The sequence below is a fragment of the Nothobranchius furzeri genome, chromosome 10 (genome assembly GCF_043380555.1).
Source record: "Nothobranchius furzeri strain GRZ-AD chromosome 10, NfurGRZ-RIMD1, whole genome shotgun sequence".
Lineage (NCBI taxonomy): Eukaryota > Metazoa > Chordata > Actinopteri > Cyprinodontiformes > Nothobranchiidae > Nothobranchius > Nothobranchius furzeri.
The window spans coordinates 67264490-67291153 of record NC_091750.1 but is presented as its reverse complement, the minus strand read 5'-3'; the positions used below and the strand labels follow the sequence as shown (position 1 = coordinate 67291153).

The 26664-nt window shown below is 43.5% G+C and overlaps 1 protein-coding gene and 18 non-coding genes across 19 annotated transcripts; 18 read left to right on the top strand and 1 right to left on the bottom strand.

The window, feature by feature from the left end:
- Positions 1–1286: 1286 nt before the first annotated feature.
- Positions 1287–9687, bottom strand: LOC139072129 (uncharacterized). Its single transcript, XM_070555398.1, has 2 exons — positions 7539–9687; positions 1287–3791 (listed from the first exon to the last, which is right to left on the bottom strand). Exon 2 carries the CDS (start codon positions 3776–3778, stop codon positions 1352–1354), a length of 2427 nt encoding a protein of 808 aa, XP_070411499.1. The 5' UTR covers positions 3779–3791; positions 7539–9687; the 3' UTR covers positions 1287–1351.
- Positions 9253–9341, top strand: trnay-gua (transfer RNA tyrosine (anticodon GUA)). The gene is given in 2 exon segments: positions 9253–9289; positions 9306–9341. It is a non-coding gene; the product is annotated as a tRNA-Tyr (tRNA).
- A 449-nt stretch (positions 9688–10136) lies between the features above and the next one.
- On the top strand, positions 10137–10208 carry trnah-gug (transfer RNA histidin (anticodon GUG)). Its single transcript has one exon. It is a non-coding gene; the product is annotated as a tRNA-His (tRNA).
- A 1106-nt stretch (positions 10209–11314) lies between these two features.
- trnay-gua (transfer RNA tyrosine (anticodon GUA)) lies at positions 11315–11403 on the top strand. The gene is given in 2 exon segments: positions 11315–11351; positions 11368–11403. It is a non-coding gene; the product is annotated as a tRNA-Tyr (tRNA).
- Positions 11404–12692: 1289 nt separating this feature from the next.
- On the top strand, positions 12693–12781 carry trnay-gua (transfer RNA tyrosine (anticodon GUA)). Its single transcript is given in 2 exon segments — positions 12693–12729; positions 12746–12781. It is a non-coding gene; the product is annotated as a tRNA-Tyr (tRNA).
- Positions 12782–13384: 603 nt separating this feature from the next.
- Positions 13385–13473, top strand: trnay-gua (transfer RNA tyrosine (anticodon GUA)). The gene is given in 2 exon segments: positions 13385–13421; positions 13438–13473. It is a non-coding gene; the product is annotated as a tRNA-Tyr (tRNA).
- Positions 13474–14069: 596 nt separating this feature from the next.
- Positions 14070–14158, top strand: trnay-gua (transfer RNA tyrosine (anticodon GUA)). Its single transcript is given in 2 exon segments — positions 14070–14106; positions 14123–14158. It is a non-coding gene; the product is annotated as a tRNA-Tyr (tRNA).
- Positions 14159–14268: 110 nt separating this feature from the next.
- On the top strand, positions 14269–14340 carry trnah-gug (transfer RNA histidin (anticodon GUG)). Its single transcript has one exon. It is a non-coding gene; the product is annotated as a tRNA-His (tRNA).
- A 421-nt stretch (positions 14341–14761) lies between these two features.
- On the top strand, positions 14762–14850 carry trnay-gua (transfer RNA tyrosine (anticodon GUA)). The gene is given in 2 exon segments: positions 14762–14798; positions 14815–14850. It is a non-coding gene; the product is annotated as a tRNA-Tyr (tRNA).
- A 1487-nt stretch (positions 14851–16337) lies between these two features.
- Positions 16338–16409, top strand: trnah-gug (transfer RNA histidin (anticodon GUG)). The gene has a single exon. It is a non-coding gene; the product is annotated as a tRNA-His (tRNA).
- Positions 16410–17515: 1106 nt separating this feature from the next.
- On the top strand, positions 17516–17604 carry trnay-gua (transfer RNA tyrosine (anticodon GUA)). The gene is given in 2 exon segments: positions 17516–17552; positions 17569–17604. It is a non-coding gene; the product is annotated as a tRNA-Tyr (tRNA).
- A 596-nt stretch (positions 17605–18200) lies between these two features.
- Positions 18201–18289, top strand: trnay-gua (transfer RNA tyrosine (anticodon GUA)). The gene is given in 2 exon segments: positions 18201–18237; positions 18254–18289. It is a non-coding gene; the product is annotated as a tRNA-Tyr (tRNA).
- Positions 18290–18399: 110 nt separating this feature from the next.
- Positions 18400–18471, top strand: trnah-gug (transfer RNA histidin (anticodon GUG)). Its single transcript has one exon. It is a non-coding gene; the product is annotated as a tRNA-His (tRNA).
- Positions 18472–19577: 1106 nt separating this feature from the next.
- trnay-gua (transfer RNA tyrosine (anticodon GUA)) lies at positions 19578–19666 on the top strand. The gene is given in 2 exon segments: positions 19578–19614; positions 19631–19666. It is a non-coding gene; the product is annotated as a tRNA-Tyr (tRNA).
- Positions 19667–20269: 603 nt separating this feature from the next.
- trnay-gua (transfer RNA tyrosine (anticodon GUA)) lies at positions 20270–20359 on the top strand. Its single transcript is given in 2 exon segments — positions 20270–20306; positions 20323–20359. It is a non-coding gene; the product is annotated as a tRNA-Tyr (tRNA).
- Positions 20360–24061: 3702 nt separating this feature from the next.
- trnay-gua (transfer RNA tyrosine (anticodon GUA)) lies at positions 24062–24150 on the top strand. Its single transcript is given in 2 exon segments — positions 24062–24098; positions 24115–24150. It is a non-coding gene; the product is annotated as a tRNA-Tyr (tRNA).
- A 603-nt stretch (positions 24151–24753) lies between these two features.
- On the top strand, positions 24754–24843 carry trnah-gug (transfer RNA histidin (anticodon GUG)). The gene is given in 2 exon segments: positions 24754–24790; positions 24807–24843. It is a non-coding gene; the product is annotated as a tRNA-His (tRNA).
- Positions 24844–25438: 595 nt separating this feature from the next.
- Positions 25439–25527, top strand: trnay-gua (transfer RNA tyrosine (anticodon GUA)). The gene is given in 2 exon segments: positions 25439–25475; positions 25492–25527. It is a non-coding gene; the product is annotated as a tRNA-Tyr (tRNA).
- Positions 25528–26329: 802 nt separating this feature from the next.
- Positions 26330–26401, top strand: trnah-gug (transfer RNA histidin (anticodon GUG)). The gene has a single exon. It is a non-coding gene; the product is annotated as a tRNA-His (tRNA).
- Positions 26402–26664: the final 263 nt, after the last annotated feature.

Sequence of the window (26664 nt, the reverse complement as noted above, 5' to 3'; positions counted from 1 at the left end):
CTGGTTTCACTAACATACAGATTTGAGATGTAATCCAGAACTGCTATTATATAATAAGACAGGTCTGGAGGAATCGAAAATCTTTATTCAACACCCCCCTTGAAACCAAGCTTCGTTAAATGGCATAAACTGCGGGAAATACTGCATATTCAAATTTCCTGGATACAAGTAAACATGTGGATTTATTGCATTCATCACTGGTGGCACCATGGCCTGGACAGACGGAGCGGCCTGAAGCTGCCGACGCAGATCGAACTCCGGAGGGCTCACTTCCTGCATCGGAACGTCCACCTTGGCAGGTGATGGTTGCATCCTGACCACACGCCTTGGTTCTTCGCACTCCTGCACGTAGTCGTTGTGGGGTGTACTGATCCAGCACCAATCTACGTCGCCTTCTCTGAAATGTGAGAGTTGACAGGGCAAGCGCGTCTGGCCCCGCGACACATCGCGCCTGACACAATCAAAATGCTTAACTAGAGTCGAGCGTGTAATTCTCTGAAGAATCTTCTCCCTCCTCGCCACTCGAGTCCCTTTATGACTGGTACCATCAGAGACCAACACAATACGTTCCCAAACATGTGCGTTCCACGGTCCATTCGGGTTTATTCTTACAGGTTTACTATCCACCAGCCCGTAAAGTGAAACTCTCTTGGGTGGCATCACCCCAAGCCGACGTTGCTTGTTCATCAGCGGCTTCTGTCCACTGGGTGGCAGCACCAGCATCTCCTGAGAGTCTGGGCCAGGCAATAGATCCTCTGATTCATCAACCTAAAAACACACACAGAGACACTAAACAGACCTTGGTTCTGGTACCAGTCATGCATGACCTTTACGACCCCACTAGGGGTCAGCGGCACCCTACCATCCTCTGTGAACATGAGGTCAGGTCTTTCTCACAAAATGCAGCCAGACACTTCTTCATCATTAATTCTGTTAGTACAACACATCCATATAATGATATCAAACATGCCACTAATAGGTATGTAAAAATCCTAGAGATCTCTAATGCAGGTCACAGGTCTTCACTGCTTCCCGCAGGAATTACACAAGTTACAGCATGCAAATTAGTAACCACAATGAATAAGTGGGCCTTTCCATCCTGATCAGATAACAGGATGTACCAATCATTCTCCCATCATGCATTAAGCAGAAGTTATCACACCAACATTCCAAGAGTCCTCAGTTAGGCCTCTTGTGCATCTAATATTAGCATATCTCGCCGGTAAGATTAACCCAATAGAGACAGTCTTACCGAGGTAATCAGCACATCCTCATCTGCTTCTTCAAATACCTCACGTGGAGATTCTGCACGGGCCATGATTCCTTGAGAACTTTCTCTACAAGGGAGATGCTACCTGCGTGCAGCTCTGTTCCTCAGTGCCCGGCGTCCACGTGGTCCCAATCTAATTGACTCAGGAGGCCCTTCCTCCTGCCATCGGGGCTGATTAGCAGATCTCCTGCTGCAGCTGGCAAAACACTTCAAAAGATGCATGAGTTTAACACAAACAGATAACATCACCAGGACCCCTCCTACGATCACAGGGACCTTGGCGTAAACCCATAATTCAGAGATTATCAGAGAGGCAACACCCATTGCTCCCTGGGCGACCACCTTAACTGCCTCTCTGATACCTAAGGTTAATCCTTGGCCAATAATTTTAAAACCCTTCTGGACAAATTCCCAATCAGACATCCTAGCTCTTTCACTCAACCAACATGTGCCTGTCCGATTGGGAAAATGAAAGGAACCAGAACAGTTCTGCTCCCAACGACCCCCACCAACAGGAATCCATGCTTGAAAGGGCCATATACCCAAGTCGCTCCTGTATTCAACAGCATCTATGTCCTCCTGACAAAAACAAGATTTGGGGCCTTTCGAGTTGGCAAAGTAACCCCATCCTACTCCTAATGATGGGAAATTCTCTGAGTCCCAGACGACGTAGCTGCTCCAATTTGAGTGCCACCAGTGGGGGTAACCGTGAGGGTCAACAAAGCCGCCCAGTTCATAAGGATTATACACATTTTTCCCATTTCTAACAGCAATTTTCGTAGCGGGCTGGGCCAAAGTTCTGAAGCACGCATCAGACCTACACCACCTGGTTAACAGAGAATTTCGCACCCAATGTGCTTCCCTGAATCGTAAAGCTTGTTCGCGATACGCATAATCATACTCCAAGTCTCGCAGCTCTCCAGTATAATGCCCCCATGTCATATTCATAAACCGAAACTTTGAATAAGCTGGGGTGGAGTACAAATCATCTAGATGCGGACCTTGAGATCGGACCATAGTCAGTTCTATTAAACTGCCATGTTTCTCCATCCTCACGAACGGAGGAGTCATATTTACACCTTTTTTCACATTTACATCTTTAATCGTTGGGACTGTAGCTGGGTTCAACAACGCCAGTAAATTAGCCATCCAAAAGATTGTAGAGCCGAGTCTCTCTTTAGGCCTGCATTCTAACACCCCTTCTGTCAGATTTGTAGCCCACCATTGTCCAAAAAGGACATCGTACTCTGTCACTCGCCCTGGCTTATCGAACCCGTTCGGGGCAAAATGTCCCATTAAGCCATGAACATCCTCCGTCCACATTTCATATGACACATTCAGAGCCCATCTCTTCGATGTGCTATTCACAAGCCATGCATCATGACTCGTTTTCGGAATCATACCAGGAAAAGGACCTCGTACATGTCCACCTAAGGACATTAACTTCCATATATAATTATTCCACCATGTTCTGGGGTATTTTGGGTCACTAGTTAATTTCTTAATACATCTCCACACGCTATCCGCCTCTCCTTTGTCCCAGGCCAGACGTGGGATGATCATAAAATATTCTGTCATTCCATCTATCAAGCTCCTGTTCAGCACATGCGGAGCATGAATGAAGTTTAATTTAACTCCCTTTGGGGTTACATGCAATGTCATGGGTAACAGTTGTTTTCCCTTTCCTAAAGGGATCATTTTGTAAGCTGAAAAAGCTTTGGTTCTGTCCAACCAAATACTCTGTGGACTAGGAAGCCTGTGGCCTTTCGTCTGCTCTTTAGCAGCACGCGTCTGCCTCCTCAAGTGAGGGGTCACAGCCGCGTCTGCGTCTTGTGGAGCAATCAGCTGCGACATGGGGGGTAGGGAACCCCCCTCCATTGCCCAGCTATCATTCCCAGCTGCAGTTCCATTCGGGAACGCAAGGAGTCTGAATATCATGCAATCAGAAACCTTATCAAAACCAGTTATATATTCTCCCCAGACAGTTAGTACCCCAAAATGGTAGATTTTAGTAATACATTCCACAGGTTGTACATCAACTGTGAAATCCCACACTTTAAGCTTTCCTTCCTCCCATCCTAACAGCCCATAAGTAGAATTATGGCTGTCGGTGACATTATTAAGCTGCTCTAACCACATCAGCCAGCCGGTAGATGTGGGGCTACAGGCCTCGCCTGGATCAGGGATTGGACAGCCCTGTGTAACAGCCTTACAATATTCCATCCACTGAGTGGCATTAAAGCTCTCCTCATGAGGAGTCAAGCACGACACTCTAGGCAGGTCTAGGGTTCCTGGTCGCTTGTGAACCCACCCTTTAACCACAGCCGTGGTCTTGAGTGTTACAACTCGTGAAACAGGCATTGAGATAAAAGATATCGCTACCACACAGATTAATAAGCCGATACAACATAAGATACCTCCTCTCCAACTCTCCCAGCAAGTCTTATCAGGAGGTCGTGTGAGGAGCCGATCTAGCTCCTCCTCCTCCCACTCTCCGCAGGAATCCATGAATCTCTGCTGCCTGTAGAGACGAGGAGAATTAGGCAGAGAGCTTCATCATACACATTTTTCTTAATCCACCTGTGGCCTTGGCGCAGCCACGGTGTCCCTTGTAAATAGCCTGGGGGTCTCCGCGTGCCGATCCCACTCCAAGTTTACTGCTATTAAAACACCATCACTCTTCTTGAGTGAGTCTCTCCAGACATCCAGCTTCCTCCAGCCTTTTTTTGTTTTAACTAATACTTGCGCCTGACTTCTGGTTATTGACAAGTCATTACATGTTGGTACAGTAGCTGAGGTGTACCAATCCTTATCTGTTGTCTCATGACGAACCTGTCTCCTTTCCCACTCGTCAGTGGTTACAGGAAACTTGCCTCGCCTGTCTCTCCAACACAGCTGTGGTTCAGTAGCTTCCCACAGCACCTTTCCCCAAGGTGAGAAAGTTTCACTCAAACTCCCTCCCTTTCTAGTACACACTATCTCTTTAAAGCAATTCTCCCAATATGCCTGGGAGCACGTCAAGCCTGACAGGTGACTCATCTCAGGAACCAGCAACACCACAGGGTAAATTCGCACCCCACATGAACTGGAACAACTGGAGAGTCTTCCTTTGTCCACTCTGCAACATTTTCTAGATTCATCAACACTATGATGATCCAGACGACCAATTCTTGTTTTGCCTGCTTTACTCATCCAACAATCTCCACACCACGCCACTTTCATCACACCATGTAATTCCACAGCATTTGTGGGTGAAGGATTTTTTCTCAGAACTTTGTCTTTAAGACATCTCGGGCCTTCCCATTTTATCTCAGCAACCTCATTGCCACAGTTTGCGCATGTACCCGGTCTGTAAACTGACCAGCTGAAGCACTCCTCATCACAACTTTGCCCTCGTACTTTACCTAATGTAATCCCCCCTGAACTTGATGCACTCAGCAGCCATATTGGGGATGCAATTCCACCTTCATTTAGTGGTACCCATTTCTTTACAGTCTTCAAGCCAGACTGTGCTTTGGTTAGGGGTTGCACATCTGATTGTGTTCCCTTCATGGTTCCCCTCAATCTTTTCAACTTTTCCATCCTGGGGTCTTTTATGCAGGAAGCTTCTCTCTTGTTCTCCCTGTAGAGAGACAGAGAGTGTGTCTTTAGCAGTTTCTTGTCTCAAAGGCTGTTCTAATAGAGCCTTATTAATGGCCAGAACTGCTCCTGGAGAATCCCATTCCTTCAAGTTCAAGGTTTTTATCGCCTCTTTAACGGTGCGAACTGCTCTCTCAGCCACTCCGTTTGTGTGTGGCTTGTAGGGGATGGACCACTGGATTATCAGTCCTCCATTCTCCAGCAGCTCCAGAACAACTTTATTTTTGAAATGTGGTACATTATCCATCCTGATAGCTTTTATTTGTGGATAACACATCAGGATTCTCGCTAGGCAATCTGCAATCCTTCCTGCTGTCATATTGGGCAAAGGGAACATACCTCCTATACTCTCCCCCCTGTTCCCTTTGACCACCAGGAAATACTTATTGCCCCTTCGTGTTCTCTTCAGCTCTCCAATGTCACAAGAGACAGAGGTCAAGCCTTCTGGACCAATACGGTCGCCAACCACTTTCTCTGTGGGTTGTTTACCCAGCTCTAAGCATAGAGCGCAGTGTGATTTAACATCTCTCAGCACAGAGTCCAAATGGGGGATGCAAACTGCATTCTGCAAGCACCACTTCTTCAGCCTTTGAAGACCGGGGCGCCCCATAGTTTCATGCAGCTTCTTCACCAGGTCGTAGTCAGATTCTGTACTGTCATGCAAAACCAATATCACCCTTCTGGTCTGCACTAGCCTGTCCACCTCAGCATTTCCTCTGGCAGCAGAGGTGTCACTCAGTGTGTGGGCCGGCTGGTGTCGTACCTCGAAGTTACCTTTTCTCAGCGCACATGATGTACCCATAGCTTCTAATACAGCTGTGAGCTCTGCTTTCTGAGCAGAATCTGCAATTCTCCCATTTCTCTGAGAGGTCCTCTTGTTATTTACATATTTAATCCATGCCCAGAATGCCATAACATCATTCTGTGTTTTTCTGTGTCTCTGTGCTCAAAAGCACAGTGACTGTTTTTACAAAGTTCAATGACCTCACTCACTCTCCTCTGTGAGCACACGGTCATTACTCATCAGTCTCACCCCCCTTGCTTCTAACCCCTCGCTTTAAGGCCTGGAGAGACTGCATTCTTTCTGACAGCTTTGGTATATTTTCACCATAAAACCCCAGCTTTCCAGCACTCCTTCAAGCTGCAGCAGGGTTTTTTGGCAGCGTGATGTTTTCAAAAACTTTCACATCTACCTTTCTCCCTTCAGGAGTGTATTGATATCCCAGAAACTTTATATGTCAGATCAACAAGTAACTCGTTCCAATCCTCCACCCCCCTGCCCATTGGATTCTGAGGCACACACGGGGGAGGGGTAGCTTGAATTACATATAGCTCTCCTTTGCACAATCCACAATCATCCTTGATTTTTTGGCAAAGTTAATAGTTTTCATCTCGTGTCTGAGAAGGGCTTTCTGTTGCTCATCAATCAAAGCTCCCTGAACAATCCTGTCCATTTCTTTATCCACATCTACAACAGCTCCTCTCACCACCACCTGAAAATCATGATCTGGCACAAGGCTTGCTGGATGAGTAAAATCAGACAGATTATTTTGCACAAGCTCCACCAAGTCTGAAATGCACAACCAACTAGCATATTTCGGCGCAGGCATGCATAAAGCGGGCATTTTATCATTGAACGCGGGTTGAAAATCAATATCTGACCCATCTGCTAGACGTGCTGAGCGTAACTCACTAACCTCTGTTAGAAAACATCGCTCCGACTCCAGCTGGGCCGTCACGAGCCCACAAGCTCTCAATATCAGCCATTCTCTCACCGCGTTCTTCCTCCCTCGCTTACTGCAGCCATCCCTAAATTTTCCCTCAGTTACACGAGTATCTTTACTCATAAAGATCACCTCGCATCAAAATCGTTGTCCTTTAAAGGCAGGGTGTGCGTGCACACACACCAGCAGCAACTCAGCTGTTCTGCCCCGGATTACGTCCACGAGGTCAGGAATTGCAACCTGCGACTTCATTCTATTTTGTGAGAATCTTTTACGAGGCCACTCACTTTCCTGCGTGTGAGAATTCTGCTAAGAGGTTCTCACAAAACCCCTTTGCGCCGTGTGCACCTGGTGGAGAGAAACGCACTTCTACGGAACCGATCCAACCGGACCAGTGCGTTCCAACACACTTCCAGCTACTGGACTTCAGAATCTAAACTCATAGGCTCCCTAAGCGGCCCCCTTCGGCCAATATAGCCGGCTCCTTAGGGACAAATTGTCCGCCCTTGCGGACAATTTTCCCAGTTCCGGACTTTCTAAGCTCACAACAGGTTGTTTTCTACTCAACTGCGAAATCACAGCCCCACGTTATTGGGCGCCATGTTACAAGTCATCCTCCCAAACTAGCTGACTCTTTAATAAACACTACGTCTCAGGGTTGACTTGTAATTCTATTTGTGTGTGAGCGTGAATCCAGTCTGAGCTTACACCTCTGTGAGCTAATCAGCGATCATCTTTACCTAGATTTAGACTCTGGCAAACATACTTTAGGAGCACAAAGGAAGACTCTTGTTATAACTTCACCACAACTCAGTCACCTGCAGCTTATGCTATGCCCAGGTTAAAGACTTTAAGTTTAAATGTAAACCTCTTGGAGCGGGATCAAAAAGTAACCAGCGCCTCACCTTTCAGCTGTTACACGACACGATTGGAGACCCCAGGCTGGAAATTCCGTTTAAAGCCCCTTATATGAAGGAGCAAATATTTTATTTTATATGATGAAGTAAAAATATTCCAGATTTCCCGACGCAGCGGGTCAGATCACTCAACCGTTACAGTTGTCCTCCGAACTCTTCCCAAACACCCAAAAAGCTAGAGCCCGACCACTCTCCACGGAGCCCTCACCCTTTTATTCTCCTCAACTCTCTCCTCCTAGCCCCCCTTCCGTCTCCATGGCAACCCCTGCCTCGGAAACATTCTCCGGCCTTGGGTCCTCTCCCAGCCCCCTCCGGTATCAGTCAGATGGGCGGGGGTCTTCCCTCCTCCTTCTTCCTTCTTCAGCTCAGATCAAAGGAAGTCAAACATAAACATCTCTATACGTGTCCCTGAAGTTCTTATCACATCCTAGGCTACACCATAAAAAGTCGATACAAGGTTAAACTACAACATAAATTTGTCATGGATAGCAGATTAGTTGAAACACACACATCATTTATGGCAGCATGAGATCAGGAGTCAAATCACCACACACAGACCTCTAGCTGAACCCTGAAGCCTGGTTTCACTAACATACAGATTTGAGATGTAATCCAGAACTGCTATTATATAATAAGACAGGTCTGGAGGAATCGAAAATCTTTATTCAACAACAGCTATGCAAAAGCTCAAAAGAAGTCATAAAACAGGAACAAGCTGTTGGAATAGAGTTGTTTAGCAACTACTGAAACCTCAAGTAATTGGTGATTTGTCTAACTTCTTTTGGGGGAAAAAACAACTCCAATGCCCAGTGAGTTGACAGCAACAATAGAAAGGTTGGCCATATTTCTAGTCAGAAGATGAGATCCTCTTGTGTGTAGAGATGGGGAAATGTACTTTGAACGTTCACCCAAAATACTTAGGCATCTATGTTTGGAACAAGATCAAATAGAAAAAAATTAAACGTTGCACTAAAAAACACAATGCACAAAGTACTATTTGCTTCCAGCATTGACCACCCTTCGATAGCTCAGTTAGTACAGCGGAGGACTGTAGAGGCAGCTCAAAAGACATCCTTAGGTCGCTGGTTCAAATCCGGCGCGAAGGAAATTTTTGATGTAGTTTTTTGATGAGCTCTCGCACTTTTCAAGTCGATATCTTTACAATTGTGTGGTTGCAGCTGATCATCACAGATGGAGCTGAGGAAACGTGCCGTGATCGTATAGTGGTTAGTACTCAGCGTTGTGGCCGCAGCAACCCCGGTTTGATTCTGGGTCACGGTAAATGTTCCTTTACATTCCGTCTTAAATGTCGTTTCTTTCAGAGGAAACTTTGCTAAGATGACAAGAAAAACAAAGACAGCTATGCAAAAGCTCAAAAGAAGTCATAAAACAGGAACAAGCTGTTGGAATAGAGTTGTTTAGCAACTACTGAAACCTAAAGTAGTTGGTCATTTGTCTAACTTCTTTTGGGGGAAAAAACAACTCCAATGCCCAGTGAGTTGACAGCAACAATAGAAAGGTTGGCCATATTTCTAGTCAGAAGATGAGATCCTCTTGTGTGTAGAGATGGGGAAATGTACTTTGAACGTTCACCCAAAATACTTAGGCATCTATGTTTGGAACAAGATCAAATAGAAAAAAATTAAACGTTGCACTAAAAAACACAATGCACAAAGTACTAATTGCTTCCAGCATTGACCACCCTTCGATAGCTCAGTTGGTTGAGCGGAGGACTGTAGAGGCAACTCAAAAGACATCCTTAGGTCGCTGGTTCAAATCCGGCTCGAAGGAAAATGTTGATGTAGTTTTTTGATGAGCTCTCGCACTTTTCAAGTCGATATCTTTACAATTGTGTGGTTGCAGCTGATCATCACAGATGGAGCTGAGGAAACGTGCCGTGATCGAATTGTGGTTAGTACTCAGCGTTGTGGCCGCAGCAACCCCGGTTCGATTCTGGGTCACGGTAAATGTTCCTTTACATTCCGTCTTAAATGTTGTTTCTTTCAGAGGAAACTTTGCTAAGATGACAAGAAAAACAAAGACAGCTATGCAAAAGCTCAAAAGAAGTCATAAAACAGGAACAAGCTGTTGGAATAGAGTTTTTTAGCAACTACTGAAACCTCAAGTAATTGGTGATTTGTCTAACTTCTTTTGGGGGAAAAAACAACTCCAATGCCCAGTGAGTTGACAGCAACAATAGAAAGGTTGGCCATATTTCTAGTCAGAAGATGAGATCCTCTTGTGTGTAGAGATGGGGAAATGTACTTTGAACGTTCACCCAAAATACTTAGGCATCTATATTTGGAACAAGATCAAATAGAAAAAAATTAAACGTTGCACTAAAAAACACAATGCACAAAGTACTAATTGCTTCCAGCATTGACCACCCTTCAATAGCTCAGTTGGTAGAGCGGAGGACTGTAGAGGCAGCTCAAAAGACATCCTTAGGTCGCTGGTTCAAATCCGGCTCGAAGGAAAATGCTGATAAAGCTTTTTCATGAGCTCTAGCACTTTTCAAGTCGACATCTTTACAATGGTGTGGTCACAGCTGATCACCACGGCTTACAGATGGAGCTGAGGAAACGTGCCGTGATCGTATAGTGGTTAGTACTCTGCGTTGTGGCCGCAGCAACCCCGGTTCGAATCCGGGTCACGGCAAATGTTCCATTACATTCCGTCTTAAATGTCGTTTCTTTCAGAGGAAACTTTGCTAAGATGACAAGAAAAACAAAGACAGCTATGCAAAAGCTCAAAAGAAGTCATAAAACAGGAACAAGCTGTTGGAATAGAGTTGTTTAGCAACTACTGAAACCTCAAGTAATTGGTGGTTTGCCTAACTTCTTTTGGGGGAAAAAACAACTCCAATGCCCAGTGAGTTGACAGCAACAATAGAAAGGTTGGCCATATTTCTAGTCAGAAGATGAGATCCTCTTGTGTGTAGAGATGGGGAAATGTACTTTGAACGTTCACCCAAAATACTTAGGCATCTATGTTTGGAACAAGATCAAATAGAAAAAAATTAAACGTTGCACTAAAAAACACAATGCACAAAGTACCAATTGCTTCCAGCATTGACCAACCTTCGATAGCTCAGTTGGTAGAGCGGAGGACTGTAGAGGCAGCTCAAAAGACATCCTTAGGTCGCTGGTTCAAATCAGGCTCGAAGGAAATTGTTGATGTAGTTTTTTGATGAGCTCTCGCACTTTTCAAGTCGATATCTTTACAATTGTGTGGTTGCATCTGATCATCACAGATGGAGCTGAGGAAACGTGCTGTGATCGTATAGTGGTTAGTACTCAGCGTTGTGGCCTCAGCAACCCCGGTTCGATTCTGGGTCACGGTAAATGTTCCTTTACATTCCATCTTAAATGTCGTTTCTTTCAGAGGAAACTTTGCTAAGATGACAAGAAAAACAAAGACAGCTATGCAAAAGCTCAAAAGAAGTCATAAAACAGGAACAAGCTGTTGGAATAGAGTTGTTTAGCAACTACTGAAACCTAAAGTAGTTGGTCATTTGTCTAACTTCTTTTGGGGTAAAAAACAACTCCAATGCCCAGTGAGTTGACAGCAACAATAGAAAGGTTGGCCATATTTCTAGTCAGAAGATGAGATCCTCTTGTGTGTAGAGATGGGGAAATGTACTTTGAACGTTCACCCAAAATACTTAGGCATCTATGTTTGGAACAAGATCAAATAGAAAAAAATTAAACGTTGCACTAAAAAACACAATGCACAAAGTACTAATTGCTTCCAGCATTGACCACCCTTCGATAGCTCAGTTGGTAGAGCGGAGGACTGTAGAGGCAGCTCAAAAGACATCCTTAGGTCGCTGGTTCAAATCCGGCTCGAAGGAAAATGTTGATAAAGCTTTTTCATGAGCTCTAGCACTTTTCAAGTCGACATCTTTACAATGGTGTGGTCACAGCTGATCACCACGGCTTACAGATGGAGCTGAGGAAACATGCCGTTTTCGTATAGTGGTTAGTACTCTGCGTTGTGGCCGCAGCAACCCCGGTTCGAATCCGGGTCACGGCAAATGTTCCTTTACATTCCGTCTTAAATGTCGTTTCTTTCAGGGGAAACTTTGCTAAGATGACAAGAAAAACAAAGACAGCTATGCAAAAGCTCAAAAGAAGTCATAAAACAGGAACAAGCTGTTGGAATAGAGTTGTTTAGCAACTACTGAAACCTCAAGTAATTGGTGATTTGTCTAACTTCTTTTGGGGGAAAAAACAACTCCAATGCCCAGTGAGTTGACAGCAACAATAGAAAGGTTGGCCATATTTCTAGTCAGAAGATGAGATCCTCTTGTGTGTAGAGATGGGGAAATGTACTTTGAACGTTCACCCAAAATACTTAGGCATCTATGTTTGGAACAAGATCAAATAGAAAAAAAATTAAATGTTGCACTAAAAAACACAATGCACAAAGTACTAATTGCTTCCAGTATTGACCACTCTTCGATAGCTCAGTTGGTAGAGCGGAGGACTGTAGAGGCAGCTCAAAAGACATCCTTAGGTCGCTGGTTAAAATCCGGCTCGAAGGAAAATGTTGATGTAGTTTTTTGATGAGCTCTTGCACTTTTCAAGTCGATATCTTTACAATTGTGTGGTTGCAGCTGATCATCACAGATGGAGCTGAGGAAACGTGCCATGATCGTATAGTGGTTAGTACTCAGCGTTGTGGCCGCAGCAACCCCGGTTCGATTCTGGGTCACGGTAAATGTTCCTTTACATTCCGTCTTAAATGTCGTTTCTTTCAGAGGAAACTTTGCTAAGATGACAAGAAAAACAAAGACAGCTATGCAAAAGCTCAAAATAAGTCATAAAACAGGAACAAGCTGTTGGAATAGAGTTGATTAGCAACTACTGAAACCTAAAGTAGTTGGTCATTTGTCTAACTTCGTTTGGGGGAAAAAACAACTCCAATGCCCAGTGAGTTGACAGCAACAATAGAAAGGTTGGCCATATTTCTAGTCAGAAGATGAGATCCTCTTGTGTGTAGAGATGGGGAAATGTACTTTGAACGTTCACCCAAAATACTTAGGCATCTATGTTTGGAACAAGATCAAATAGAAAAAAATTAAACGTTGCACTAAAAAACACAATGCACAAAGTACTAATTGCTTCCAGCATTGACCACCCTTCGATAGCTCAGTTGGTAGAGCGGAGGACTGTAGAGGCAGCTCAAAAGACATCCTTAGGTCGCTGGTTCAAATCTGGCTCGAAGGAAAATGTTGATAAAGCTTCTTCATGAGCTCTATTACTTTTCAAGTCGACATCTTTACAATGGTGTGGTCACAGCTGATCACCACGGCTTACAGATGGAGCTGAGGAAACGTGCCGTGATCGTATAGTGGTTAGTACTCTGCGTTGTGGCCGCAGCAACCCCGATTTGAATCCGGGTCACGGCAAATGTTCCTTTACATTCCGTCTTAAATGTCGTTTCTTTCAGAGGAAACTTTGCTAAGATGACAAGAAAAACAAAGACAGCTATGCAAAAGCTCAAAAGAAGTCATAAAACAGGAACAAGCTGTTGGAATAGAGTTGTTTAGCAACTACTGAAACCTCAAGTAATTGGTGATTTGTCTAACTTCTTTTGGGGGAAAAAACAACTCCAATGCCCAGTGAGTTGACAGCAACAATAGAAAGGTTGGCCATATTTCTAGTCAGAAGATGAGATCCTCTTGTGTGTAGAGATGGGGAAATGTACTTTGAACGTTCACCCAAAATACTTAGGCATCTATGTTTGGAACAAGATCAAATAGAAAAAAATTAAACGTTGCACTAAAAAACACAATGCACAAAGTACTAATTGCTTCCAGCATTGACCACCCTTCGATAGCTCAGTTGGTAGAGCGGAGGACTGTAGAGGCAGCTCAAAAGACATCCTTAGGTCGCTGGTTCAAATCCGGCTCGAAGGAAAATGTTGATGTAGTTTTTTGATGAGCTCTCGCACTTTTCAAGTCGATATCTTTACAATTGTGTGGTTGCAGCTGATCATCACAGATGGAGCTGAGGAAACGTGCCGTGATCGTATAGTGGTTAGTACTCAGCGTTGTGGCCGCAGCAACCCCGGTTCGATTCTGGGTCACGGTAAATGTTCCTTTACATTCCGTCTTAAATGTCGTTTTTTTCAGAGGAAACTTTGCTAAGATGACAAGAAAAACAAAGACAGCTATGCAAAAGCTCAAAAGAAGTCATAAAACAGGAACAAGCTGTTGGAATAGAGTTGTTTAGCAACTACTGAAACCTAAAGTAGTTGGTCATTTGTCTAACTTCTTTTGGGGGAAAAAACAACTCCAATGCCCAGTGAGTTGACAGCAACAATAGAAAGGTTGGTCATATTTCTAGTCAGAAGATGAGATCCTCTTGTGTGTAGAGATGGGGAAATGTACTTTGAACGTTCACCCAAAATACTTAGGCATCTATGTTTGGAACAAGATCAAATAGAAAAAAATTAAACGTTGCACTAAAAAACACAATGCACAAAGTACTAATTGCTTCCAGCATTAACCACCCTTCGATAGCTCAGTTGGTAGAGCGGAGGACTGTAGAGGCAGCTCAAAAGACATCCTTAGGTCGCTGGTTCAAATCCGGCTCGAAGGATAATGTTGATAAAGCTTTTTCATGAGCTCTAGCACTTTTCAAGTCGACATCTTTACAATGGTGTTTTCACAGCTGGTCACCACAGCTTACAGATGGAGCTGAGGAAACGTGCCGTGATCGTATAGTGGTTAGTACTCTGCGTTGTGGCCGCAGCAACCCCGGTTCGAATCCGGGTCACGGCAAATGTTCCTTTACATTCCGTCTTAAATGTCGTTTCTTTCAGAGGAAACTTTGCTAAGATGACAAGAAAAACAAAGACAGCTATGCAAAAGCTCAAAAGAAGTCATAAAACAGGAACAAGCTGTTGGAATAGAGTTGTTTAGCAACTACTGAAACCTCAAGTAATTGGTGATTTGTCTAACTTCTTTTGGGGGAAAAAACAACTCCAATGCCCAGTGAGTTGACAGCAACAATAGAAAGGTTGGCCATATTTCTAGTCAGAAGATGAGATCCTCTTGTGTGTAGAGATGGGGAAATGTACTTTGAACGTTCACCCAAAATACTTAGGCATCTATGTTTGGAACAAGATCAAATAGAAAAAAATTAAACGTTGCACTAAAAAACACAATGCACAAAGTACTAATTGCTTCCAGCATTGACCACCCTTCGATAGCTCAGTTGGTAGAGCGGAGGACTGTAGAGGCAGCTCAAAAGACATCCTTAGGTCGCTGGTTCAAATCCGGCTCGAAGGAAATTGTTGATGTAGTTTTTTGATGAGCTCTCGCACTTTTCAAGTCGATATCTTTACAATTGTGTGGTTGCAGCTGATCATCACAGATGGAGCTGAGGAAACGTGCCGTGATCGTATAGTGGTTTGTACTCAGCGTTGTGGCCGCAGCAACCCCGGTTCGATTCTGGGTCACGGTAAATGTTCCTTTACATTCCGTCTTAAATGTCGTTTTTTTCAGAGGAAACTTTGCTAAGATGACAAGAAAAACAAAGACAGCTATGCAAAAGCTCAAAAGAAGTCATAAAACAGGAACAAGCTGTTGGAATAGAGTTGTTTAGCAACTACTGAAACCTCAAGTAATTGGTGATTTGTCTAACTTCTTTTGGGGGAAAAAACAACTCCAATGCCCAGTGAGTTGACAGCAACAATAGAAAGGTTGGCCATATTTCTAGTCAGAAGATGAGATCCTCTTGTGTGTAGAGATGGGGAAATGTACTTTGAACGTTCACCCAAAATACTTAGGCATCTATGTTTGGAACAAGATCAAATAGAAAAAAAATTAAATGTTGCACTAAAAAACACAATGCACAAAGTACTAATTGCTTCCAGTATTGACCACTCTTCGATAGCTCAGTTGGTAGAGCGGAGGACTGTAGAGGCAGCTCAAAAGACATCCTTAGGTCGCTGGTTCAAATCTGGCTCGAAGGAAATGTTGATAAAGCTTCTTCATGAGCTCTATTACTTTTCAAGTCGACATCTTTACAATGGTGTGGTCACAGCTGATCACCACGGCTTACAGATGGAGCTGAGGAAACGTGCCGTGATCGTATAGTGGTTTGTACTCAGCGTTGTGGCCGCAGCAACCCCGGTTCGATTCTGGGTCACGGTAAATGTTCCTTTACATTCCGTCTTAAATGTCGTTTCTTTCAGAGGAAACTTTGCTAAGATGACAAGAAAAACAAAGACAGCTATGCAAAAGCTCAAAAGAAGTCATAAAACAGGAACAAGCTGTTGGAATAGAGTTGTTTAGCAACTACTGAAACCTAAAGTAGTTGGTCATTTGTCTAACTTCTTTTGGGGGAAAAAAAACCTCCAATGCCCAGTGAGTTGACAGCAACAATAGAAAGGTTGGTCATATTTCTAGTCAGAAGATGAGATCCTCTTGTGTGTAGAGATGGGGAAATGTACTTTGAACGTTCACCCAAAATACTTAGGCATCTATGTTTGGAACAAGATCAAATAGAAAAAAATTAAACGTTGCACTAAAAAACACAATGCACAAAGTACTAATTGCTTCCAGCATTGACCACCCTTCGATAGCTCAGTGGGTAGAGCGGAGGACTGTAGAGGCAGCTCAAAAGACATCCTTAGGTCGCTGGTTCAAATCTGGCTCGAAGGAAAATGTTGATAAAGCTTTTTCATGAGCTCTAGCACTTTTCAAGTCGACATCTTTACAATGGTGTGGTCACAGCTGATCACCACAGCTTACAGATGGAGCTGAGGAAACGTGCCGTGATCGTATAGTGGTTAGTACTCTGCGTTGTGGCCGCAGCAACCCCGGTTCGAATCCGGGTCACGGCAAATGTTCCATTACATTCCGTCTTAAATGTCGTTTCTTTCAGAGGAAACTTTGCTAAGATGACAAGAAAAACAAAGACAGCTATGCAAAAGCTCAAAAGAAGTCATAAAACAGGAACAAGCTGTTGGAATAGAGTTGTTTAGCAACTACTGAAACCTCAAGTAATTGGTGATTTGTCTAACTTCTTTTGGGGGAAAAAACAACTCCAATGCCCAGTGAGTTGACAGCAACAATAGAAAGGTTGGCCATATTTCTAGTCAGAAGATGAGATCCTCTTGTGTGTAGAGATGGGGAAATGTACTTTGAACGTTCACCCAAAATACTTAGGCATCTATGTTTGGAACAAGATCAAATAGAAAAAAATTAAACGTTGCACTAAAAAACACAATGCACAAAGTACTATTTGCTTCCAGCATTGACCACCCTTCGATAGCTCAGTTAGTACAGCGGAGGACTGTAGAGGCAGCTCAAAAGACATCCTTAGGTCGCTGGTTCAAATCCGGCGCGAAGGAAATTTTTGATGTAGTTTTTTGATGAGCTCTCGCACTTTTCAAGTCGATATCTTTACAATTGTGTGGTTGCAGCTGATCATCACAGATGGAGCTGAGGAAACGTGCCGTGATCGTATAGTGGTTAGTACTCAGCGTTGTGGCCGCAGCAACCCCGGTTTGATTCTGGGTCACGGTAAATGTTCCTTTACATTCCGTCTTAAATGTCGTTTCTTTCAGAGGAAACTTTGCTAAGATGACAAGAAAAACAAAGACAGCTATGCAAAAGCTCAAAAGAAGTCATAAAACAGGAACAAGCTGTTGGAATAGAGTTGTTTAGCAACTACTGAAACCTAAAGTAGTTGGTCATTTGTCTAACTTCTTTTGGGGGAAAAAACAACTCCAATGCCCAGTGAGTTGACAGCAACAATAGAAAGGTTGGCCATATTTCTAGTCAGAAGATGAGATCCTCTTGTGTGTAGAGATGGGGAAATGTACTTTGAACGTTCACCCAAAATACTTAGGCATCTATGTTTGGAACAAGATCAAATAGAAAAAAATTAAACGTTGCACTAAAAAACACAATGCACAAAGTACTAATTGCTTCCAGCATTGACCACCCTTCGATAGCTCAGTTGGTTGAGCGGAGGACTGTAGAGGCAGCTCAAAAGACATCCTTAGGTCGCTGGTTCAAATCCGGCTCGAAGGAAAATGTTGATGTAGTTTTTTGATGAGCTCTCGCACTTTTCAAGTCGATATCTTTACAATTGTGTGGTTGCAGCTGATCATCACAGATGGAGCTGAGGAAACGTGCCGTGATCGAATTGTGGTTAGTACTCAGCGTTGTGGCCGCAGCAACCCCGGTTCGATTCTGGGTCACGGTAAATGTTCCTTTACATTCCGTCTTAAATGTTGTTTCTTTCAGAGGAAACTTTGCTAAGATGACAAGAAAAACAAAGACAGCTATGCAAAAGCTCAAAAGAAGTCATAAAACAGGAACAAGCTGTTGGAATAGAGTTTTTTAGCAACTACTGAAACCTCAAGTAATTGGTGATTTGTCTAACTTCTTTTGGGGGAAAAAACAACTCCAATGCCCAGTGAGTTGACAGCAACAATAGAAAGGTTGGCCATATTTCTAGTCAGAAGATGAGATCCTCTTGTGTGTAGAGATGGGGAAATGTACTTTGAACGTTCACCCAAAATACTTAGGCATCTATGTTTGGAACAAGATCAAATAGACAAAAATTAAACGTTGCACTAAAAAACACAATGCACAAAGTACTAATTGCTTCCAGCATTGACCACCCTTCGATAGCTCAGTTGGTAGAGCGGAGGACTGTAGAGGCAGCTCAAAAGACATCCTTAGGTCGCTGGTTCAAATCCGGCTCGAAGGAAAATGTTGATAAAGCTTTTTCATGAGCTCTAGCACTTTTCAAGTCGACATCTTTACAATGGTGTGGTCACAGCTGATCACCACGGCTTACAGATGGAGCTGAGGAAACGTGCCGTGATCGTATAGTGGTTAGTACTCTGCGTTGTGGCCGCAGCAACCCCGGTTTGAATCCGGGTCACGGCAAATGTTCCATTACATTCCGTCTTAAATGTCGTTTCTTTCAGAGGAAACTTTGCTAAGATGACAAGAAAAACAAAGACAGCTATGCAAAAGCTCAAAAGAAGTCATAAAACAGGAACAAGCTGTTGGAATAGAGTTGTTTAGCAACTACTGAAACCTCAAGTAATTGGTGGTTTGTCTAACTTCTTTTGGGGGAAAAAACAACTCCAATGCCCAGTGAGTTGACAGCAACAATAGAAAGGTTGGCCATATTTCTAGTCAGAAGATGAGATCCTCTTGTGTGTAGAGATGGGGAAATGTACTTTGAACGTTCACCCAAAATACTTAGGCATCTATGTTTGGAACAAGATCAAATAGAAAAAAATTAAACGTTGCACTAAAAAACACAATGCACAAAGTACCAATTGCTTCCAGCATTGACCAATCTTCGATAGCTCAGTTAGTAGAGCGGAGGACTGTAGAGGCAGCTCAAAAGACATCCTTAGGTCGCTGGTTCAAATCAGGCTCGAAGGAAATTGTTGATGTAGTTTTTTGATGAGCTCTCGCACTTTTCAAGTCGATATCTTTACAATTGTGTGGTTGCATCTGATCATCACAGATGGAGCTGAGGAAACGTGCCGTGATCGTTTAGTGGTTAGTACTCAGCGTTGTGGCCTCAGCAACCCCGGTTCGATTCTGGGTCACGGTAAATGTTCCTTTACATTCCATCTTAAATGTCGTTTCTTTCAGAGGAAACTTTGCTAAGATGACAAGAAAAACAAAGACAGCTATGCAAAAGCTCAAAAGAAGTCATAAAACAGGAACAAGCTGTTGGAATAGAGTTGTTTAGCAACTACTGAAACCTAAAGTAGTTGGTCATTTGTCTAACTTCTTTTGGGGGAAAAAACAACTCCAATGCCCAGTGAGTTGACAGCAACAATAGAAAGGTTGGCCATATTTCTAGTCAGAAGATGAGATCCTCTTGTGTGTAGAGATGGGGAAATGTACTTTGAACGTTCACCCAAAATACTTAGGCATCTATGTTTGGAACAAGATCAAAAAGAAAAAAATTAAACGTTGCACTAAAAAACACAATGCACAAAGTACTAATTGCTTCCAGCATTGACCACCCTTCGATAGCTCAGTTGGTAGAGCGGAGGACTGTAGAGGCAGCTCAAAAGACATCCTTAGGTCGCTGGTTCAAATCCGGCTCGAAGGAAAATGTTGATAAAGCTTTTTCATGAGCTCTAGCACTTTTCAAGTCGACATCTTTACAATGGTGTGGTCACAGCTGATCACCACGGCTTACAGATGGAGCTGAGGAAACGTGCCGTGATCGTATAGTGGTTAGTACTCTGCGTTGTGGCCGCAGCAACCCCGGTACGAATCTGGGTCACGGCAAATGTTCCTTTACATTCCGTCTTAAATGTCGTTTCTTTCAGAGGAAACTTTGCTAAGATGACAAGAAAAACAAAGACAGCTATGCAAAAGCTCAAAAGAAGTCATAAAACAGGAACAAGCTGTTGGAATAGAGTTGTTTAGCAACTACTGAAACCTCAAGTAATTGGTGATTTGTCTAACTTCTTTTGGGGGAAAAAACAACTCCAATGCCCAGTGAGTTGACAGCAACAATAGAAAGGTTGGCCATATTTCTAGTCAGAAGATGAGATCCTCTTGTGTGTAGAGATGGGGAAATGTACTTTGAACGTTCACCCAAAATACTTAGGCATCTATGTTTGGAACAAGATCAAATAGAAAAAAATTAAATGTTGCACTAAAAAACACAATGCACAAAGTACTAATTGCTTCCAGTATTGACCACTCTTCGATAGCTCAGTTGGTAGAGCGGAGGACTGTAGAGGCAGCTCAAAAGACATCCTTAGGTCGCTGGTTCAAATCCGGCTCGAAGGAAAATGTTGATGTAGTTTTTTGATGAGCTCTCGCACTTTTCAAGTCGATATCTTTACAATTGTGTGGTTGCAGCTGATCATCACAGATGGAGCTGAGGAAACGTGCCGTGATCGTATAGTGGTTAGTACTCAGCGTTGTGGCCGCAGCAACCCCGGTTCGATTCTGGGTCACGGTAAATGATCCTTTACATTCCGTCTTAAATGTCTTTTCTTTCAGAGGAAACTTTGCTAAGATGACAAGAAAAACAAAGACAGCTATGCAAAAGCTCAAAATAAGTCATAAAACAGGAACAAGCTGTTGGAATAGAGTTGATTAGCAACTACTGAAACCTAAAGTAGTTGGTCATTTGTCTAACTTCGTTTGGGGGAAAAAACAACTCCAATGCCCAGTGAGTTGACAGCAACAATAGAAAGGTTGGCCATATTTCTAGTCAGAAGATGAGATCCTCTTGTGTGTAGAGATGGGGAAATGTACTTTGAACGTTCACCCAAAATACTTAGGCATCTATGTTTGGAACAAGATCAAATAGAAAATTAAAGCTGCAAGCAGCGTCGTTCGGCCCTCGCAGCTCCGCGCCGCTCCGGCCTGGCCGGCAGCCCGGGGCACTAGGGCACGTCCACGGAACAGAAACGTCGACCACCCCGACACCAGAAACCGCAAACGATCACCTCGTCCGCACCTCACCCTGACTCAGCATCCCCTCTGAGGACACCATTATATTACACGTCTCACAACTAGGGCATACTCTACCTTTACGACTCTCGTGGATCTGATGACACAGACCAACTGTAATGCTTTTCTGACCACGTTGTTTGAAGTTATTGTAGGTTAAACTTATCTAGGGCCGCTGGAAAGCTTTCAGATCATGACAAATATGGGCATTTCACCATAAAACAATAGACTTCCTGTAGTAGAGGGCGGGACTTAGGGGATGTCAGCTGTCCACATTGGCATTGTCTTCAGATGTGGTCAGTGATCACACAGACAAAGTTTGATATAGATTAGATCATGCACATGGGAGTTATTAAGCCAAGAAATGTAATGGCGAAAGGTCAAAGTTTGAGGGTTAGCCACGCCCACACCTTTCAACTTTTGAAAAATCCGACGGTTGAATTTTTTCCCCTATGTCTTAAGAGGATATAGCAGGAGTTTGAAGGCAATTGGTGAAAAGGACGATGGGGCATAATACTCCAAACAATGTCTGCGAAAACCACTAAATTGAGTACTTGGACCAAAATGGCCGACTTCCTGTACGATTTTGCACTTGGCTCCAAGAGACTTTTTTTCCTGAGACAACACATTAGTGTACCAAATTTCGTAATCCTCAGTCAAAGCATGGCTTGGGGCTATTAGTTTAAAAGGTCCTAGGGGGCGCTATTTAAGGAAATAGGCCACGCCCACAAACTTCAGCTGTCTATTTCTCTTGGGGTCAGACTAGGATCACTCACCAGAAGTTTCGTAGTGATATCACGATAACTGAAGAAATGAGAGGAAAACGTATTTCCATGGCGTGATGGCGATTTTCGCCATGCTCCCAAAGCCCCGCCTTTTTTTGAAACCTGCCAGTACTGGAGACCAAGTGACCTCACGTTGTCTACTGCTATTTGCCAGAGATTCCTGCTGATTGGGTAAAAGGAGTCCAGTAGGGAGCTGTGAAAAAAAGAGTGGCGTGGCGACAGGTCAAAGTTTGAGGCTTAGCCACGCCCACACCTTTCAACTTTTGAAAAATGCGACGGTTGAATTTTTTCCCCTACGTCTTAAGAGTATATAGCAGAAGTGTGAAAGCGATTGGTGAAAAAAGCAACGGAGCATCACTCTCCAAACAACGTATACCAAAACATCTAAATCGCGTACTTGTACCAAAATGGCCGACTTCCTGTGCGACTTTGGACTTGGCTCCAAGAGACTTTTTTGTAGGTCCTGAGACTCCACATTAGTTTACCAAATTTCGTAATCCTCAGTCAAAGCATGGCTAGGGGCTGGCAGTTTTAATGGTCCTAGAGGGCGCTATTTCAGAAAATTGACCACGCCCACAAATTTTAGCTGTCCATTTCTATTGGGGGTCAGACTAGGATCACTCACAACAAATTTCGAGGTGATATCTCGATAACTTAAGGAATGAGAGGCAAACGTATTTCCATGGCGTGATGGTGATTTTCGCCATGCTCCCAAAGCCCCGCCTTTTTTCAAAACCTGCCAGTACTGGAGACCAAGTAACCTCAAGTTGTCTACTGCTGTTTGCCACAGAATCCTGGTGTTTGGGTAAAAGGAGTCCAGTAGGGAGCTGTGAAAAAAAGAGTGGCGTGGCGACAGTTCAAAGTTTGAGGCTTAGCCACGCCCACACCTTTCAACTTTTGAAAAATCCGACGGTTGAATTTTTTCCCCTATGTCTTAAGAGTATATAGCAGAAGTTTGAAGGAGATTGGTGAAAAGGGCGACGGAGCATCACTCTCCAAACAACGTGTGCGAAAACAACTAAATCGCGCACTTGGACCAAAATGGCCGACTTCCTGTGCGACTTTGCACTTGGCTCCAAGAGACTTTTTTGTAGGTCCTGAGACACCACATTAGTGTACCAAATTTCGTAATCCTCAGTCAAAGCATGGCTTGGGGCTGACAGTTTTAATGGTCCTAGGGGGCGCTATTTCAGAAAATTGGCCACGCCCACCGGATGTTCACGTCAGATTTTTTGGGGGGCCAGACTAGGATCACTCACAAGAAGTTTCGTGACGACATCTTTAGAAATAAAGAAATGGGAGGCAAACGTAAGGCCACGGCGGTACGCCTTACTTCGCCGCGCCGCCACAGCCCCGCCCTCTGCCGAAAACTCCCATAAAGTGACGCCAAGCAACCCCCACTTGCCTTGAGTTACCAGCTCCAAATTTGTGGTGATTAAGTGAAATGGGGCAATTTGGGACCTTTCACAGTAAAACTTGACCTTTTTGGTCCTGAGGGGGCGGGGCTTGTGTGATGTCATCAACCGACCATTCAATTTACTTTGTGGGTCGATGACAAATGACCACACAAAGTTTGGTAACTCTATTCCATTCAATTATGAAGTTATAGCAATTTAAATTTTTTTGGCGAGTAGTCAAACTTTGAGGCCTGGCTCCGCCCCTTCAACATATACGAAAACTCAGAATCCTTATCTCATTTTGTTCGCCCATCCCTTCTGAGCAATTTTACACAATTTTTGAGACGATCGTGCGAAAAATGATCGAGCAATCCAATCAGAGACGGACCCTAAAAACGGCAAAAACGGCAAAAAATTGCCATTTCAACCCAAAATGGCCGACTTCCTGTTTGATATTGACCATGGTTGCAAGAGACTTTTCTGTGCGGACTGTTGAGTACTACAAGTGTACCAAATTTCATAACTGTACGATAAACTAAGCTTTATGGAGAGGGTTTTTTTTCACTTTGTAGGGGGCGCTGTTCAGCCATTTTCTTTGCGATTTTTTTGGGACCTTTAAAATATCAAATTTTTCACCAGGCCTGACAAGTGTGCAAAATATTGTGAGTTTTGGGGTATGTTAAGGTCCCCAAAAAGCTGTTCAAAGGGGGCACGGAATAACAAAAAATAATAATAATCAGAGCAAAAACAAGAGGCCTTCGCAGCGCTTTCGCTGCTCGGGCCTAAAAATTAAACGTTGCACTAAAAAACACAATGCACAAAGTACTAATTGCTTCCAGCATTGACCACCCTTCGATAGCTCAGTTGGTAGAGCGGAGGACTGTAGAGGCAGCTCAAAAGACATCCTTAGGTCGCTGGTTCAAATCTGGCTCGAAGGAAAATGTTGATAAAGCTTCTTCATGAGCTCTAGCACTTTTCAAGTCGACATCTTTACAATGGTGTGGTCACAGCTGATCACCACGGCTTACAGATGGAGCTGAGGAAACGTGCCGTGATCGTATAGTGGTTAGTACTCTGCGTTGTGGCCGCAGCAACCCCGATTTGAATCCGGGTCACGGCAAATGTTCCTTTACATTCCGTCTTAAATGTCGTTTCTTTCAGAGGAAACTTTGCTAAGATGACAAGAAAAACAAAGACAGCTATGCAAAAGCTCAAAAGAAGTCATAAAACAGGAACAAGCTGTTGGAATAGAGTTGTTTAGCAACTACTGAAACCTCAAGTAATTGGTGATTTGTCTAACTTCTTTTGGGGGAAAAAACAACTCCAATGCCCAGTGAGTTGACAGCAACAATAGAAAGGTTGGCCATATTTCTAGTCAGAAGATGAGATCCTCTTGTGTGTAGAGATGGGGAAATGTACTTTGAACGTTCACCCAAAATACTTAGGCATCTATGTTTGGAACAAGATCAAATAGAAAAAAATTAAACGTTGCACTAAAAAACACAATGCACAAAGTACTAATTGCTTCCAGTATTGACCACTCTTCGATAGCTCAGTTGGTAGAGCGGAGGACTGTGGAGGCAGCTCAAAAAACATCCTTAGGTCGCTGGTTCAAATCCGGCTCGAAGGAAAATGTTGATGTAGTTTTTTGATGAGCTCTCGCACTTTTCAAGTCGATATCTTTACAATTGTGTGGTTGCAGCTGATCCTCACAGATGGAGCTGAGGAAATGTGCCGTGATCGTATAGTGGTTAGTACTCAGCGTTGTGACCGCAGCAACCCCGGTTCGATTCTGGGTCACGGTAAATGTTCCTTTACATTCCGTCTTAAATGTCGTTTCTTTCAGAGGAAACTTTGCTAAGATGACAAGAAAAACAAAGACAGCTATGCAAAAGCTCAAAAGAAGTCATAAAACAGGAACAAGCTGTTGGAATAGAGTTGTTTAGCAACTACTGAAACCTAAAGTAGTTGGTCATTTGTCTAACTTCTTTTGGGGGAAAAAACAACTCCAATGCCCAGTGAGTTGACAGCAACAATAGAAAGGTTGGCCATATTTCTAGTCAGAAGATGAGATCCTCTTGTGTGTAGAGATGGGGAAATGTACTTTGAACGTTCACCCAAAATACTTAGGCATCTATGTTTGGAACAAGATCAAATAGAAAAAAATTAAACGTTGCACTAAAAAACACAATGCACAAAGTACTAATTGCTTCCAGCATTGACCACCCTTCGATAGCTCAGTTGGTAGAGCGGAGGACTGTAGAGGCAGCTCAAAAGACATCCTTAGGTCGCTGGTTCAAATCTGGCTCGAAGGAAAATGTTGATAAAGCTTCTTCATGAGCTCTAGCACTTTTCAAGTCGACATCTTTACAATGGTGTGGTCACAGCTGATCACCACAGCTTACAGATGGAGCTGAGGAAACGTGCCGTGATCGTATAGTGGTTAGTACTCTGCATTGTGGCCGCAGCAACCCTGGTTCGAATCCGGGTCACGGCAAATGTTCCTTTACATTCCGTCTTAAATGTCGTTTCTTTCAGAGGAAACTTTGCTAAGATGACAAGAAATACAAAGACAGCTATGCAAAAGCTCAAAAGAAGTCATAAAACAGGAACAAGCTGTTGGAATAGAGTTGTTTAGCAACTACTGAAACCTCAAGTAATTGGTGATTTGTCTAACTTCTTTTGGGGGGAAAAACAACTCCAATGCCCAGTGAGTTGACAGCAACAATAGAAAGGTTGGCCATATTTCTAGTCAGAAGATGAGATCCTCTTGTGTGTAGAGATGGGGAAATGTACTTTGAACGTTCACCCAAAATACTTAGGCATCTATGTTTGGAACAAGATCAAATAGAAAAAAATTAAACGTTGCACTAAAAAACACAATGCACAAAGTACTAATTGCTTCCAGTATTGACCACTCTTCGATAGCTCAGTTGGTAGAGCGGAGGACTGTAGAGGCAGCTCAAAAGACATCCTTAGGTCGCTGGTTCAAATCCGGCTCAAAGGAAAATGTTGATAAAGCTTTTTCATGAGCTCTAGCACTTTTCAAGTCGACATCTTTACAATGGTGTGGTCACAGCTGATCACCACAGCTTACAGATGGAGCTGAGGAAACGTGCCGTGATCGTATAGTGGTTAGTACTCTGCGTTGTGGCCGCAGCAACCCCGGTTCGAATCCGGGTCACGGCAAATGTTCCATTACATTCCATCTTAAATGTCGTTTCTTTCAGAGGAAACTTTGCTAAGATGACAAGAAAAACAAAGACAGCTATGCAAAAGCTCAAAAGAAGTCATAAAACAGGAACAAGCTGTTGGAATAGAGTTGTTTAGCAACTACTGAAACCTCAAGTAATTGGTGGTTTGTCTAACTTCTTTTGGGGGAAAAAACAACTCCAATGCCCAGTGAGTTGACAGCAACAATAGAAAGGTTGGCCATATTTCTAGTCAGAAGA

Coding starts and splice junctions, on each gene's coding strand:
- LOC139072129 (XM_070555398.1), bottom strand. CDS start 3,778: ATGGATTCCTGCGGAGAGTGGGAGGAGGAGGAGCTAGATCGGCTCCTC.